The 17,373-nt window shown below is 37.1% G+C and overlaps 3 protein-coding genes across 4 annotated transcripts; 2 read left to right on the plus strand and 1 right to left on the minus strand.

Annotated features, from left to right (window-relative positions):
* Positions 1 to 612: 612 nt before the first annotated feature.
* PSRP3/1 (Ribosomal protein PSRP-3/Ycf65) lies at positions 613 to 1,691 on the plus strand. The gene is made up of 2 exons (XM_088979184.1): positions 613 to 1,132; positions 1,249 to 1,691. Exons 1-2 carry the CDS (start codon positions 848 to 850, stop codon positions 1,528 to 1,530), a joined length of 567 nt encoding a protein of 188 aa, XP_088835310.1. The 5' UTR covers positions 613 to 847; the 3' UTR covers positions 1,531 to 1,691.
* A 5,153-nt stretch (positions 1,692 to 6,844) lies between these two features.
* On the plus strand, positions 6,845 to 10,003 carry AHP2 (Tat-binding protein 1(Tbp-1)-interacting protein (TBPIP)). 2 transcript variants are annotated; one of them, XM_088974682.1, is made up of 6 exons: positions 6,845 to 7,134; positions 7,376 to 7,401; positions 8,527 to 8,794; positions 8,982 to 9,052; positions 9,152 to 9,340; positions 9,425 to 10,003. In XM_088974682.1, exons 1-6 carry the CDS (start codon positions 7,107 to 7,109, stop codon positions 9,521 to 9,523), a joined length of 681 nt encoding a protein of 226 aa, XP_088830808.1. In that variant the 5' UTR covers positions 6,845 to 7,106; the 3' UTR covers positions 9,524 to 10,003. The 2 variants fall into 2 exon arrangements, with proteins under 2 accessions (XP_088830808.1, XP_088830809.1); XM_088974683.1 differs by lacking the exon at positions 7,376 to 7,401 and having other exon boundaries at positions 7,122 to 7,330.
* Positions 10,004 to 10,223: 220 nt separating this feature from the next.
* On the minus strand, positions 10,224 to 12,404 carry LOC148863594 (Regulator of Vps4 activity in the MVB pathway protein). The gene is made up of 5 exons (XM_088974681.1): positions 12,091 to 12,404; positions 11,931 to 12,034; positions 11,640 to 11,811; positions 11,427 to 11,549; positions 10,224 to 11,321 (listed from the first exon to the last, which is right to left on the minus strand). The coding sequence occupies exons 1-5, from the start codon at positions 12,274 to 12,276 to the stop codon at positions 10,371 to 10,373; spliced, it is 1,536 nt and encodes a 511-aa protein (XP_088830807.1). The 5' UTR covers positions 12,277 to 12,404; the 3' UTR covers positions 10,224 to 10,370.
* Between the last annotated feature and the right edge of the window lie 4,969 nt (positions 12,405 to 17,373).

A 17,373-nucleotide genomic window follows, 5' to 3' on the forward strand; every position in this document is an offset into this window, starting at 1 on the left:
TGTAAATTTCAAAAATTAATGAATAAACTAATAAAAATTTAAAACTAATTCTTATTAATTTAAAATCCATTCAAAAATAATTACATTAAGAAAATTTAAAGCTAATCACTAAAATTTAAATATTACCTATTAAACTTAATTGAAAATTCATTTAAACACAATACTGCACAGCTGCACTACTCAAACGTAGGGCCCGTTTAGAGGTTTGGAATTAGAATCCGAATGGCCCAACTAAACAGTTGGACGGAATTGAAATCTCATTCCCATTTTTTATGGAATGGCATTCCCCTATCATCCTGATTCTGATTCCGATTGTGAATTAAACGCCAACGGATCCTTAATTTCTCAAATTCCAATCATGCCGATCCAGCAGTTCAGCACACTACGGCGGTGTTTGGCATGGTTTAGAAAACGATTCCACATCTGCGCCACATCAGAAAAACGGTGTGCAATGGCTATGCATTGGAATTTGGAAAAGCGTGGCTCGAGTAAACGTTGAATTTTCTGTTTCTTATTTTCAGAATCCTTGTTACCAACTGTACCATGACATGACATCATGATATGTGGACCAATGCCGAAAACAATTATATAGCATTGATACCAAATAAAACCGGTGCCTTTCTCCAGAAAACATCGTTGCTTCAGAAAACGGCTCTGAAGTGTCACTAAAACTAAAAATAGCAACACCCCCCGACCCGACTCTCTGACCCCTTGGTGCCTTATCCAGAGTCGGGAACTCGCCAAAGCGCAACACAACCTGTGAAAGACCATGGTTTCTTCTACTTCTACATAGAAACTCTCTCTCTCTCTCTCTCTCTCTCTCTCTCTCTCTCTCTCTCCACTCAAGATGTTATCGATGGCGATTCAACCTGGTGTTAATGGCTTCGCTCTCACACGCTTCTCCTTTCCTCAAAAATTTGGTTTCAATCCCGTTAAAGATTCAATCTCCTGCAACCCCAAGCCCGCTTCTTTACATCTATCGCCGCTTGTCCACTTAATACGGAGACCCAACAGAAAACAACTGAGACTATCCACTTCAGCTTCTGCAGCTGAAGCCATTGAAGAAGAAGCAACCACTGAGGACTCAGCCTCTACAACGCCACAAGAATCCGAACCCTTTGAAGAAAAAGAGGTCTTTAACTACCTTCCTCTCCCCTTCTCTCTCTTTGCATCCATTAATTTAACAATTTTGTCCCTTCTCTATTCGTGATTCATTCTTTTTTATTTCTCGTTTGGTTGAATTTGTAGAAGCTTGGAGTGGTTGTGAAACCGATGGAGAAACCGAGACTTGTATTGAAGTTCGTTTGGATGGAGAAGAACATTGGTCTTGCGCTTGACCAGAAGATACCAGGCCATGGGACCATTCCTCTAAGTCCTTACTATTTTTGGCCGAGGAAGGATGCTTGGGAAGAGCTCAAGTCCCTGTTGGAGAGTAAGCCATGGATATCTCAGAAGAGGATGATTATCCTTCTTAATCAGGCTACTGACATCATCAATTTGTGGCAGCAAAGCGGCGGCAATTTATCATAACTTATATTTCGTGAAAAGGGATATTTATTTCAGCACATGTCTGTGTTTGTAGATTATTCTCATGCATTATTGAATTTTTGTGTTTATGTAAACTGTAACACTGTAGTTGTTAGGGCTATTTATATTTCCCTTTTTTTAATGAAATCATTTTCTTAACACAAGTTTTCTATATTTTGGCAATGCAGAGGTCATAAGATTTGGTTCTAATATATGAAGTTGACTATTTTAGGTCTTCTATTTTCGGCATGTATTACTTCATAGGTGGTGGTTATTCTGCAAAAATTCATTTTATCTCAAAAGTGCAAATAATATCATGGCATTTGTGGTTGTTGTTCTTCTTTATGACAGAGTTATGTTTAGAATTCAACTTGGGGGGAGGGGGAGGCAGAAGCTATCTGGTATAAAGTAATTGTGTCCCAAAACTCAATGGTTAGCCCCCCAAGTTTGTTACATTTAATTCCTTGAATTTGAAGGCAAAGAACAGAATCTTAAGATGAGTGCAGATGGAGAATGTGTTCAGATGCATTTCCAGTGATCTACGTGAAGATGATATAATGGAAGACTTATTGGAGAGCAAACCAAGAAAAGGAATTAATCTTGGTAAAGTCAACTTTATATAACACACTTGCATGTTTTGAGTTCTCTTTTTCTTGCATGTAGCAATACACTTTCTCCCTTCTTCCCACCCCACTACTCAGTGAGGAAGCAGTCAATGTCATTTGTTTGTATAAGGATGTAGTGGATGCCTTTACAATCCACTTAAGGGTCTTTTGGAAGGTATTCAATGTAGAAGTGCAAAAAACTTCTTTTCCCCAGAGCATACTCTTTGACCTTCATGTGAGATGAACTCGAACAAGGTATATGTTTCTTTGATGAATTCCATTGTTTGGAAAGTTATTGAAAGTATTTTTGTGGATTTTAATACCATTTTCTTTCCCAGAAAATGTTGCAGTTCTGTCCCTAAATCTTCTATAATTATTCATAAAAGAAAAATGCCATGTACTTGGGCATGCCTTTTTAATTGAACTATTAGAGTAGGATATTGACCAAGTGACCAACCAATGAATAATTTTAGGCTGCTAATTTAATAATTTTCAGTGTATTTTCTATATTCTACATTTACATTACATCTAGATACTCGTAGGGTACAATAACAGATACTGCATGGATACTTCTAGATGTACTCTATATCATTAGCACTTTAAATGAAGTAAAGTGGTATGTTTTAACATATGATTCTATAAAAATATCTGCACTACATATGTTAGGAATTTAATTAAATTTGGCAAGACATAAATCTTGAGAAATGACATTTAAATATGCATGATATAAGCATATTACACATAGGATACCCATTACTCTATCTGTATCCAAAGTTTTAGGAAATGGAGAGTCATATCCCTATTTCCTCTATCCATGTCTGTGTCCATATCTGTATACTGTATCTGGGCACTATAGCGTGAGATGTATTGGTGCATGTTTCTTCTCAAAGGGATGTCATATGCTTTGTCCATCAGATCCTGAAAAAAGTCACTTTCTACAATTTCACAAAAAATCTCTAATGTAAAATAGAAATCAAATGGAAGGGGTGGAGTTCACTGCTATAGAGTTTCATAAGCAAATCATCTATTATCCTTGCTAATACAACTACTTCTTTCTTCAGCAACCAACTTTCTGTTGAAGCTTTCTTTTCACCTTCCAACATAATCAGATTGCCTCCAGAACAATAATATGGTGCGGATCTTATCATAAGACCATAAGAATTCTTGTTCATGGTTAGATATTTCTATGGGAATGGGTTCATGGAAGTTCATATGGTTTTATGATATAAATCTTATTTTATTTTTATCCTTTTTGCATGTGGATAAAACCCCCAAGGTTGACCCCCTTAATATTTAAGGGAAGAATTATCTCAAATTTATGCTCTGTGCAATGTTCTAGACAGTAATCGTCAGATCTCCATCTTCATTGCAATCTCTTTCTCCATGTGTGGAAGTGTACTGTGAGATTTTTTGCTGTTCTTGATTGATACGTACCTAGGGTTATATATTCCTATGTTGGTTTAAGCCTTGTCAGTTAGGGGCTACAGTATGAGGAATCTGTATCCACTGGAAAGCAGACTTGTAGTTCTTTCTTTGGGTTGTGTCTTGTTTGAGTTGTTTCCCTCTACAAGGCTATTCTTTAATTTCATTTCTTCTATGCAAATGGTGTCTTTTTGGGATATGTTAACCTTTGTGTATAACTCGAAACTCTGCTGGAGTTGTGTTATAAATGGTTCAGAGTGGTAGGGCAATCTTTACTCTAGAGGATTCTTCATTCAAAGGCAGTTGTTAGTTTTGGTACTTTTGTGTCACTGCTTTATTTTTCTGTTCATCACCCAATTGGAATCAACAGTTGTCCATTATTCTTGGTACTTTTTAGTGTTTCTAGACATTTTCTTTTGCAAATTACTTTGCATTTAACTAGATCACTGGAACAGCAACTTCCAGATCTCCCTTTGAGTTGAAAGCAACAACTTTTACAAATGGAGCATCCATTTAAGAGAACAGAAATGTTCTTGTTAGTTGTTACTGCCTTACTGGATTTCTCATTAATCACTGATAATACTTGATATTCCATTTTCATATTCCGTGTAGGTGTGGCCTTGTTAATACTAATAATCTACTCCATTTTAAAATGATTTACTCCATTATTTGGAATTAAAGGCTCAGTTTGGAAAGAATATAGATACAAATAGGTACATTGCAAATACATACAAAAGACAAGGTTTTGCGCTCTACATATTTCTATTTGTACTCCTTCCAAACTGAGCCCAAAGCATCAATAGCATAATGGCTCGACCTTATCCCAAGACTGTTGCTTTAATATCTCTTTCACTGAATTCATTTTGATGCTCCATTAATTTCTCGTTGCCAAATCACCCTAGCCCTTGGCAATCGACAGTGATCATTAATCCTACCACATAAGCAAAATCATATTGTTTTGGATTAATGATCACTGTTGGATTGCCAAGGGCTAGCGTGATTTGGCAACGAGAAACCCCTCGATGCAGTCTAATTGCAAAGGGAAAGTTGCTTGATCCCTCATTTGTTATACTTGAAGGGTTTGATTTACAAAGTGGTCTCCTAGAGTTATATTTGGTTTAATAGAAAAATAACAAGTAAAGGGAAAGTTCTTAAAAGAATTTTCTGAAATTTGTTAAGAACTTTTCCTCTGATTTTCTGTTTCTCTTATTTTCTATCAAACCAAACAGTTAAGTAGCCTCAGAGTGAAGAATTAATATCGGTTATCGATTTTTTTTTTCTGCAAATATTGGTCATCAATTCAATGTAAGAAAACTTGGACCAATCTTTGGCCATTCAAGTCAAGTATCAAATTTAAGATCTAAGCCATCAAAATGACCTATGAAATAAACCAAAAATTTAAGCCATCAAAATGACATCTTTAAGATCAATAAATTAATCGTAGCTTTTCAAACTATGCATTAAGCCCCCGTTTGGTTCACAGGAATAGGGGTCTGGAATTGGAATCTGAATGGGTTATTCCAATTCCAATTGTTTGCTTGGGCGGAATCGGAATACCAGTCCCATTCCTAATGGAATGGCATTCCCCCATTTGAGGGAATGGCCATTCCCTCCCCCTCCTTTGGGAATGAAATCCCATTCTTGCTAATTCCAACTTTCATTCTAATTTCTATCTGAACCAGCAGACTATGGGAATAGATCATTCTAATTCCGATTCCTTTTCCAATTCCAACTACAAACCAAACAGACCATAAGATTTTAACTAATTTATGAGTTGTAATAAAATGGACTGTAATATGTCGACCTGGAATCTTCTTCCAACAAAAATTGTCCCAATACTCTTCCAACACGATCTATGTCTCAAAACTTAGGCCAACCATGTACAAGATGAGTTGGGATCAATTGCCAATAAAATATGTTCCAACACTCTCCCAACATGATCTGACACAACACACTCACCATGAAACTGGAACCCACCATAAAAGTGGAATCCACCATGTATGAAATATGCAGTGTTAGATCATGTTGGGAGAGTGTTGGAATGTATTTTATTGGCAGGTGATCCAGACCTGTACGAGATGCGTGGACATTGATCATGTTGGAACGTCTTGTAATGGATTTTTTGCTGAGAAGAGATAGACTCTAATGCGTCAACCCCCACCCAAAGGGCTCAAACCATAGGATAACATCTCCTACATTTTCATTCATCAGTCTATGCTCTTATGTTATGGGTAGGGCTGCAAATGGTATCTGTTTGTCTGCTTATAATTTCCACTTCTATCTTTTTTTTTTTAATAAATAAAAAAGATCTATTCAACCACAGAAAAGTCGATATAGTCCTTTACATCCGGATAGAAAGAGAGAAAATAAGTCCTGATTCATACTTTTAGCTTTTTGGGCTATAGGATGAGCCAGGGCGTTAAACTTTCTATTTACATAACAAAAAGAAAAGGAAGATAAGCTCAATAAAAGTTTCTTGGTCTTAGTTAAAAGCTAAAAGCAAGAAGAAGGAAGAGATGCATGATCTTAGAGCGCTTGAATAACCATCAGGGAGTCCGAGCAGATAAGAATATGGTCATTGCAAATCGCTTAGCAAAAAATGACTCCTTGATAGATTGTTTCAACAGCTTCCTCCATTCTCATCACAAGGACCTGCCTATCTTTAATACATCTCTCATTCCAAGCTCAATATCATCATCAGAACATTTTTATCAGAAATGACCTGGGAAAGAGCAACCAGACACTGAAGCCACGAGTGCTGAAACAAATGTCCACCTTTATCTGATTTGATATAATTCAATATGATTCGATTTAAATATAATTTCTCATATATATATATATATATATATATATATATATGAAGTTTATATAGTATGTTATAATTTTACTAAATTATAATAAATTCAAATTTCATACAATTAAAATTGGATTCATTTTTCCCTTCATTTTGTTCATAGCCAAAAAACCATTTTTTCATGAAATATGTATCAAAGTCAATTTTAGTTTATTTTATTAATAAATATAATATATCGATTACTTTTTTGCTTAATTTATTTATACTTTTCAAAATACTAGTGCAATCCGGATTCGATTAGAAACCCATATAAAATCCGATTATAAATAAATGAAATTTGGATCCGATCTACCCATATCGAATAGGATTGGATCCATTTGCAGTTGTAGATATGTGCATTCGGGTTCTTATCTGTTACCTACAAGGCACAAGTTGTTCTCAGTTCTCACTTCTTTACCCATGGCTTATAAATTTATAATAGCTACGTATTCATATTGGGAACATTTTGTGGGTAGCAGATCTTCAGGGGCCTTTGTCGCAACTCGCAAACAACCGGAGTGCAACTGTGCGAGAAAAAGTGTTACGGAGTTTGAGAATATGAAAGTTGAGGGGGCCTTTGTCGCAAAGGAAAATTCGAGGGTTAAGTACCAATACTCCAAAGTAGAGGATGTTATCAGTAATTTAACCTTAATTGTTAATTCTATGATCCGTGTGATAAAAGGGTCGCAAATAGCAACAGGTTTCCCGCGCTTCTGCAAATGGCACCAAAATCCGATAGTGCTGAAGGTATGGCAAAACACTTTCCTCTCTTTCTCCCCAATTTTAATTTATTTTCCTGCAACTGCGATCTTTTATTTATTTTCCTGAAAGTCGATTCCTTCGGACAACGATGCAGTTGCATTACGTTTCTGAATCTCATTTATTAATTTCTGCTCCAATTCATTTTTGAATCTCTCTTGATTACTCAGTGAAGCCTTCTATGGTAATGTTACTCACCAATGATCTGTTCCTTATTTAAAATTTTCAGGTATCGTGCTCAATTTCGTAAATGAGGTAAGAACCCCTCGTAAATCTTCCAATGAATTTCCCACTGGTAGACCTCTTAATCGTAATGAGGCCCTTTGCCTTTTTCTTCGTGTTTTCACTTAATCTATATTATAAATTCTCGAGTGTTCGTTTGAGTTGCGGAGTTCTGATTACTAGATCTGTTTTGCTTAGTTCATGTCTTTTTTCATAGAACCTGTCACTTCACGACTTTACTGTTGGATGACCTAAAAAGTAAAAAAACGCATTTTGAATAGTAGCTTACCATAGCCCAGCTACCTATTTTCATGATGCAGCTTAATATTTGAATTCCGGTGGAGCAAGATGTGGATGCAATACTATTAGATCCAAAAAAATTAGTATATGAACATATTGGTGGATTGAATCCTCTTCCATTTCTACAATCATTTATTGGATGAAGCATTGCTTTTCATTCTTTGTCAGTTCTAATGCTTCTCCAGTCTGTTACAGCGGGACTTTTGTAAAAATTTCTTCTACTGCATGTATGAAGAGTTCAACAGGTGTTGGCTACATGAGGGGACGCTTTATCCTAAACTTTTGGAGAGGTTGAAGCTGATACCCAAGCTCATGAAAATGACAATTCCTTTTCTATTCCATAGTAGATTCAGAGCCTTCTAATGTCTATTCTTAATAAGAGGTTGTTTTCCTTTTGCCTAGTGAGGACTGGCATGTCATGGGGAAATTTGGTTCAGTATCTTTAGTAATCTTACAAGCCAACCCCATATAGTTGGGATAGGGCATAGACGATGATAATTTTTAGTAATCTTACGTACTGAGAAAGTAGACGGAGTGGAAGATAAGATAAACCGTACAATCATATGCAATGACAGCCTTAATATTAATTAGTGTCAAATAGCTTGGGATTGTTATGTTTCAGTATTCCAGGATATGGGCCAATATTGGTACAATGGTCTTAAATTGGATTTGATAGTTGTGGGGCAGCTGGAAATGAAAAAGATGTAGCATGAAGTTCAAATATTTTTCCATCATGCAACCATTTAAGAGTAATTTTCCTGCTCTAGTGAAGCAGTTGAAAATCTTTTTGTGACTGTGTGATACTATTTTTAAGTTGCATTTTTCTAGCATTAACATCTTTATTCTTTTGCCCTTCAGCAAAACAGACCACTAAATTCTCAAAATGTTGCTGATGCTTTACAAAAGTACAATCTTAAAAAGACAGCTGTTCAAAAAGCATTGGATTCTCTCTCTGAAAGTGGTCGAATTTCATTCAAAGAATATGGCAAGCAGAAGGTATACCTTGCTCGGCAAGATCAGTTTGACATTCCCAACAGTGAGGAGCTTGATCGAATGAAAAAAGAAAATGCCAAACTGCAACAAGATTTGGAAGATCGAAAGAAAGCAGTTAGTGAGGTTGAAGCAGGTATTCTTTTTCATATTCTCTTGGTCAATCCACTGAAGTTGTAGGATTGCATGTACAATAACTTGTTTATTGCTAATTGGTTTCTTGACTTTGCTATTGCATTAACTTAGGCATTTGAAACGAAGAGTATAAGACAGTCTTGTTTCTGTGTGACCACATACTCTTGTTGCATCTTGTTTTGTTTCAGAAATTAGAGCCTTGCAGTCAAATTTAACACTTGAACAAATACGTGCCAAAGAAGCTAAACTAAGAGCTGAAGTAAGGCATACATTGGTATCCAATATCTTTTGAAGTCATCTAGTTCAGATATGTCAAACAAATATAGATAACCTGTGGGACCTTCTCATTATTTATCAGGTTGAGGAAATGGAGAGAAAACTGAAGAAATTGCGAGAAGGTGTCACTTTGGTGAGACCAGAAGAAAGGAAGATGGTTGAGGAGATTTATTTGGAGAAAATCAGCCAATGGAGAAAGCGTAAAAGGATGTTCAAAGATCTATGGGATGTAATTACTGAGAACTCTCCCAAGGACCTTAAAGAATTCAAGGTTGACTTTATATTCCTTGTCCTTTTATGTGTCTATACTTAGTCTCGTGGCAAGATTTTTACAACTGGTGCTAACTTGTTTCAGGAGGAACTTGGAATTGAATATGATGAAGATGTTGGAGTGAGTTTCCAATCATTATGTGATTTAGTGCAACAGGGTAAGAAGCGTGGTAGAGGCCAATGATTTTCATCTGCTATGCTATATTACTCCATCAAGGGATTCAAGTGTATAGGTTTCCTAGTGTACCCAAGTATCTGCTTCAGCTCCATGTATATTTTGCATGGCTTGAATAGCTCTAGGGTTCTCCATCCTGAATCCCTGTCTCTGTTAATTACTTAGTTCATAATCTTCAAAACATAGCAGTGCTGAAGGGTAGGGTAGAACTAGATTCTAGAATGTTGAGGCATACCTCAAGGCCATAATACATGCCTTTTGGGGTTCAGAAGAGGGGGAAAAAATTTACAGACCAGTATCATGTATCCATTCTCCAAACTATCCTTATATTAAGCCCCGCTCTACAATCATAAAGAATTATATTTGTATTGGTTATTAATGGTTTAATTGAGACTTTCCAATGTTAACCTGCTTTGTATGGACCAAAGCTTGGAATTAACAATATCCTGTTGATCCTTGAATGTCAAAAGTCAAAACATTGTTAATCTACTTCTCTCCTCTGCAACAGCTAGGATTTTCTTTGTTTCTTCGCTATTAGCTGGGATTTTCTTTTGTGTCTTAATGGAACATTCTCTGGGCCATGACCAATCGTGGCTGTGTCAATATGTGGACAGTCTGAGTTGGTAATGGGTGCTTATTTTGGCCATGACCAAAGCTCCATACTCGCAAATAGACCAAACTATTGTCACCATCTAAACGATGCAAATCCTTGCAAAGCATTCACATTAAACTTCACATATTCATAAATGTTACAGATAATACAAAGCACCATACCGCAAGTCGCAATAGACCATAATTGAATATTTGAAGCCCCTAGAACAAATTATTGACTCTTACTCTGTTTACGTCTTAGGTCTTACCACCGATATGCACCTCTGGTCCTCACAGAGACGGGCCTCTTTTCTATGTTCAGATCATGTGGAGAGATTTGCCCATCTGAATCCAGTTTATGCGTAGTTTCAAACCGAGATGTTCCTAAACCAGAATATGACATGGGAACATCTTCATATCCAGATCCTGACTTACTTATCTCTGCGTTCATAAGCAGATCAGGTTGGTACTTTAGTGGGCTCTTCTCGGTTGGAAAATCAAGCTTACCACCGCTACTGTCTTCTGAGTAAGATTCATTGCTCGTGGCATTCAATTTTGGTACTTTTGGGGCTCCAACTGCAGGCAATCTTGACTTCCCATTAAAACCCAGGTAAGAGTGCCTTACCCATAGAATTGCACCTTGTTCAGTCCTTCCCTCATCATCACCGTCTGAGTCCGCACTGGAATCAGATGGTGATCTCTCTAATTTCGATTTGTTTTTACTCTCTTTGAATTCTTCTGGATTAATTTTCCCATAGTTGCTCTTAAGTTCTTCACTTTCCGATTGAGAACCAGAATCATCAACAGGATGAATCTTCTCAGAAGCCAACTCAGCAGTCAACCGTTCAACTTCATCCTCCCATGCAGTAGAACTCCCACTGGGAACCCCAACTTCAGCTCTGGACGATCCATCGGTATATAATTCATTCCTCCATCGAGGAGTAGAACCGCAATGGTCATCGGGATCTTTGTCATGGGATTCAGACCGGGAGAGTTCCACGGCGGCTCTTGCTGCAGCTGCCGCAAAAGCTGCGGATTCAAAAGCAGCTTGAGCTGCAGTAGCAACATCTCTGTATTTCTTCCTTGCTCTCATTGATCCAGAAAATTGCTCATCCTTTTCTATATCATCGGTCCAACTATGTATGTTCTCTTCCAGGTTAGCAGAAAAGTCAGGCTTGTGATGGTTCTGCTTCTGTTCCTGGTCCATTCTCTCTTGCTGCAATCATCAGTCATCACATATCAAGATTAAAGTGCCTGTTTGATACTTAAAGCAAACAATATAATACAATTACTTTATTATTTATAAACATAATAAGATCACCTTGTTCGTATCAGAAGAAACTTCCTCGAGATGAAGACTGATCCCGTTCTCCGAAGCAATTTCTTTTAGCACCTTCGATCTGCTCTCCAAATTTGGCTGTCGTGTGGACATCTTCTGTATGATCTACAAAATCCAGAGAAAGAGAAATGACTCGTTCGGAGAGAAGAAAGCAGAAATGGGAAGCTTAAAATGAACAAATTAAACACACCCTACCTTAGGATTCACCTGACAATTGTTGCGTAACTCGACTGCTCGGGCAGCAAATTCCTTGCCAAATCTTGATGTGAAGATGGCACGAAGCTCTTGGAGCTCCGGGAACTCCCCACATCTGGAAGCAGCAAAAATCAAGCTTGATATCGCCTCCTTCAACTCATCAGGGCATTGTCTGTATAGACGTTTGTAAGTGAATACATGTTAGTAATGAGCAAGACGAAAACTGAAGCCTTGATCTTGATCCTAAGCCAAGAGATGAGAATTTATTATAGTTATAGAAGGGAAACTGACTTGTTATTCTCAATGAGGACGACTCTTTCCATCAAGAGATGGCAGTATCCTTCAATCATAACAAACACGTCCAACATGTTCTGCTCCTTGATCACTTGCTCAACCTGTAACACGAGACGTCAAGTCATTGAGAGAGAGAGAGAGAGGGTTGAGAAGTTACCCGAAGGAGAGCACGTTCATGGTGGCCGAGGTTGAGGAGGTGGACGACGTCTGACCGGGCTTGGGAGCCACGGACCTCACGCTGGTTCTTCAGCACGGCGAGGCGAGAGATGCCAAGGTTAACAAGAGCTTTGAACTTGGACGCCTTGAAGGTTCTTCCAAGTAGAGCGTCCAGTTTCTTGCCCATGTTTGCGCTGCGTCTGCTGACTTCTGTTCCTCAAGAACCTTTGAAGACGTCCGTCCGTGCAGGAACCCAACAATCAGGTGAATAGTCCGTTTGCCCTTTATACGTACTGACTGATAACCAAGACGAACGAGTGAAGGGCTCATCAATCATCATCATCACAGTCGTTTGTTTTACGCTTTCGGACTTAGGGTCTGTTTGGAGGGAGGATTTAATCCAAGTTTCAGTTAAGCTTGTCCAGCTATTTTGAGGCCCTCCGATAATTCAACGAGGCTGAAGAAGTGAATCCCTCAAATTAATGAATTTAATTTGAGGTGAATCCTACACAAACAGCCTTTAAGTTTTTTTTTTCTTGGTTAATTGTATCATTGTATGCCTGTGTCCCCATAGGTAGGGTGCAAATGGTCGAATTCGGATCACCCCTAACTGATTCTAGAAGATACGATCCAATATATATACTATATATATATATTTATTTATATAAATAAATATTTGTATATTTTATTTTTCTTTATTTAAAATGGGATATTTTATTTTTCTTTTAATAATTTATTGATTAAAAAAACAAATTGGATCGAATCAGATTGGAATATCCAACTTTTCAATCAGATTTGAATTCAGATCCATATGTATCATATCTAATTGGATTTTCGGATTAGATCAAATCTGCAATTAATAGTGTTGGATCGGATTCAAATATACCCTAATTCAAATCTGATTCAATTCGTTTGCATCCCTATCCATAGGGATTCTAATTCTTTTTCTTGGGCATTGTCGCATAGCATGATTCTTTTTACTAGGCATAGTCGCATGGTACAGCAAGCCAACAACACTCTAACAAACTCCTCCGAAGTCGGTGCTAGCTGTAGCATGATTAAAATCTCCATCTCTGCTGGGATAACTTAGTTAACATCCTTAAATATTTTCTTACCTTTCTCTACTTCTTATATTAAACCAAACTCATCCTTAAGTAATGTTTGATGATAGATTTAAATTAAAGGTTCGTAAATATTTTCTTACCTTTCTCTACTTCTTATATTAAACCAAACACATCCTTAAGTAATGTTTGATGATAGATTTAAATTAAAGGTTCGTAAATATTTTCTTACCTTTCTCTACTTCTTATATTAAACCAAACACATCCTTAACTAATGTTTGATGATAGATTTAAATTAAAGGTTCGTAAATATTTTCTTACCTTTCTCTACTTCTTATATTAAACCAAATACATCCTTACATGATAGATTTAAATTAAAGGCAATAGCTATTAAGCAAGCTGTGGAACCAATGATAACTCCTAACACAGTCATTTCACTGTGGGACCTTTGTATTTTATTATTGGCGTAGAATATTATCATTGGTTTCACAACCTGCTACACAATTAGGGCGTTCAGCTAATCTAATTAGATGAGAAATTGACCTGTCAGTATTTTTTTTAGCCAAGTCAATTCAGCTCTATTGAAATGCCTCTAATAAGCTATCTAAAGAAACCAATGCAGACAGTACTTATGACTGTAAACAACAAATTTGGGTTCTCTGAATGTTTCACCAAACATGACTTTGCTGCCTGTGTACACTGGAATTGGGATCTGCTTCTCACTAGGACATCTCATACTGATTTCACAGACACATCTCATCATGCATTGAGAACATCTCTCATAAATAATAATGTATAAGTACAGAAGATATCCAATGCATATTGAAATATATATATGTGAGGTCATTGTGAGGCGCCCTGTGTGAAGAGCAGATCCGGTGTCGTGTGTACCCAAAATGCAAAAAGTTGTGCTTCAGCCCTCTCAGATGGACAATGACGATCGATTTAGGCTCTCCGGAATTTTCACCAAACATAATTAATAGTTTATAGGCCGTTGGTGTGAGGGAGAGCCCACCTCAAGTTAAAAGCCACTGTGCCATAAGCTGTACCTCTCCCAAACGGGCGCTTACTTGTAGGTTAAGAGTCTAATAGACTACGGAGCCTGGAGTTTGGAGCGACAGAGATGTCTCTAACGCGGTAACCTCGTAGTGGACTAGTGGGCGGTGGCGGTGAGAACACGGCCCCAGCGAGTCCATTGTTCATGTAAACGCGGCCAGTATTTTAATGGGTCCCATATTTGAATTAGAATTTAGAAGAAACAAATCATGAATTTTGAATTACTACTTGAAGGTATGGCCACTAATTATTCGGCAATTTCAAACTCTTGGTCTTTGACGAACTTTTTTTAAATTTCAGAACTTAGGATGATTTTTTTTTGTGATATTTAAAATATGGATTTTTATTAATTTAATAATACATTCAAAAAATTCAGATGAAACGAATGACCAAAATTTTGAAAATTTAGACATTTTTTTGGATATTTTCATTATTTCATATTTCATTATGATGGTTATAATCCAAAACCGAAATTTCATGAAATTTCACTGACATTTGAAACTATGGTGAAGCCACTCGAAGGCTGGTTCTGAATTTTAAATTCTCTGGTTTAAGCCACGTGGCAAGTTGATATCCAGAGTTGGGTCATGATCGACAAGAAAAAGAAGAAAGAATTGTGCTTCATGTAGAAATATGAGTTCACTGTTCACATTGCATTCATAGGGGATGATGGTTTGGGCCATTATCTCGCATTCAGATTCAGACCCTTAGCTACTGAAGGCATGGAATTGAAATAGTGAGAAATAATTCAAGTGTCCATAATTTAAAAATGGATAGAGAACTGAATAATGGCTGAAATAAGATTGATGTAACCAACAATCTTATCAATCTTATGAATAATGGAATTGAATAAGGCATGTAGTCACAATTGTGTGTGTTTCTTATTGTAACAATTCATTGAAGGTTTTGTTTGTGAAGATATTCTCAAGGTTCGAAACTTCTACGAATAATTTATGGATTAACATGTTTCTTATTACTTAATTAATACATTGGCCATTTAAGTATTGAATGGAAACAGAATTTTTAACACGAAACCCCAAGGACTTAAAGTCTGAAACCAGTCAGAAAAAAGTTGGACAAAAATTCTTTTCCAGCAGGCCATGATTTAGACATTTCTAATACTATATCTATCTGTGGTTTAACATAACACTTTCCCATAAGACTATTTCATTAGTACACACTACACTACAGACGCTTTGCTTTGTTCACTTGTTTTTAATCCACATTAGTATCCAAACTTCACTTTTGTAGAAGTCAAGTTACTATACACCAATGCAGAAGAAAGAAACTACTGCTTAGCATTGGTGGAGATAATTCCGATTTGAAGTATAAATTTCTCCTATTTTTCACAGTTTTGGTAAACCACTTGAACTATGGATTAAATCTTGACGTGGAAAGAACACAAAACATCATATATGCAATGTCGTCTATCCAAATGCTCCTCCACCAAAAGAAGTGGGAGGATTAATTAAACAATCGAGCAATATATAGAATTTTCTACAGAGCAAAGTTGATCCATATATGACCTTTGATCTATAGCTCAATCAAACAACTCTCCCCCAAATAAAATAATTTCGTTTCTTCACATTGTAGTCCAATCTAAAGACTTTTGGGGCAAAAGGAAGGAAAGGGACCTTTACTTATTGCTTGATTGCTTCTAGTATTGAATTCTACTATGCCCATTAGAGTAAGAAAGGTGAAACTAAATACAAGCAATAGACTAATAGGATGGGTCTGTCCGGACTTGGTTTTGGTCTCTGGGTGGCACTTTGTCTCGTCTTTGGAAGGTGAAGAAGAAACCTACAGGAAAGTCTATGATGGCATATAATTGGATAAAAGCAACCTTTCAAAAACTGAGCCTGACGTTGCTACCACAAAGTTATTCAGGCCACCAGTTTGATGGTTCAACCGAGTAGTTTATATGTACCGATTCCATTGGTCATTCCACTGTAACCTTTGGTAATGTTTTGTTCAAAGTGGCTGCATCATGCCATTTGAGAATTCTTTCTAGCGATTTTTCCAATAATTCCGGGGACAAAATGAGGAGAAAACTCTTTAAATTTGATCAGAATCTGTGGAGTGCTGGAGCCTACACGGAAACTTCATCGAAGAGTCCATGAAATCAATATTTTTGAACCGCCATTGATTCGGGCAGTCAAACCATTTGGCCCAGGAACCATCTAGGCAACTCATTCTGTTTTACTCCAAACACAGTCCTTGGCCAAAAACCGTTGAATTGGTTAATGACCCGTTGACCCAGACAATTAAACCATTGACCTATTCATCCCATTCAATGGTTTTTTGGCTGTTTTTTATTTTATTTTAGTTAGAACATGCCATCCATTTGAACCATTGACCCGGTTACCAGTGGCCAGAACAGCTCTGGTTCCGAGTCATTTTTTAAAGGATAAATTTCTTAAACTAACCTTATAATTTAGCTAATTGACTAAGTGTACCCTTATTGTTTGAAAATTGATTGACTAACACTACCCATGTTGTTTCTGACAATTGATTAATACTTCCCTTATCATTAGCATCCGTTAATAGAAAGACAAAAAAGACCATTTTACCCTTTATTTTTAAAATTTCAAAATAAAACAAGGAACAAAAAAAATTGGTTCATCAAAACCCTAACCACATTTATAGGGACACGTTTGGAACTGGGCAAATATGTGACCCAGTGCAAAGTTGTTAACTGGGTGTAGAGGGGTTGTCGAGCAAATCCATCGCTGTTCAACCCAACCGGCAAATTCAGAGCCTTTTGAGGAACAAATCTTCATGGCGATGAATTTTACTTAACCGAGTGCAGAGTTGTTAACTAGGTGTAAACTTCGTCATATCCAAGGGGTTGAACAACCTAGTGCAGACTGCACCCCAACCCCCTTTTGAGGAACCCAACCTTTCCCGTCTTTGAGATGTCGTTGCAAAGTTGTTAATGTCATAACTCTGTTTCTAAACCTCTCAACAAGAAATTATGTTACTTCACACATGCAGTCTTAACAATGATTACTTGGAGAACAGAAAGTCGGAGAATTAAATGCAAAAAGATAGTGGTGTCAAACAGGGGGCACTGTCGAGATAGAGCCATAAAAAAACACTTGGAGCACTGATCTTTTAGCCACCCGAGGCAGAGCCATAGAGGGCACTGCTGACCAGTGGCTAGAATC

The sequence above is a fragment of the Nelumbo lutea genome, chromosome 3 (assembly GCF_056320005.1).
Source record: "Nelumbo lutea isolate HS-2025 chromosome 3, American lotus-T2T, whole genome shotgun sequence".
NCBI classification, from domain to species: Eukaryota; Viridiplantae; Streptophyta; class Magnoliopsida; order Proteales; family Nelumbonaceae; genus Nelumbo; species Nelumbo lutea.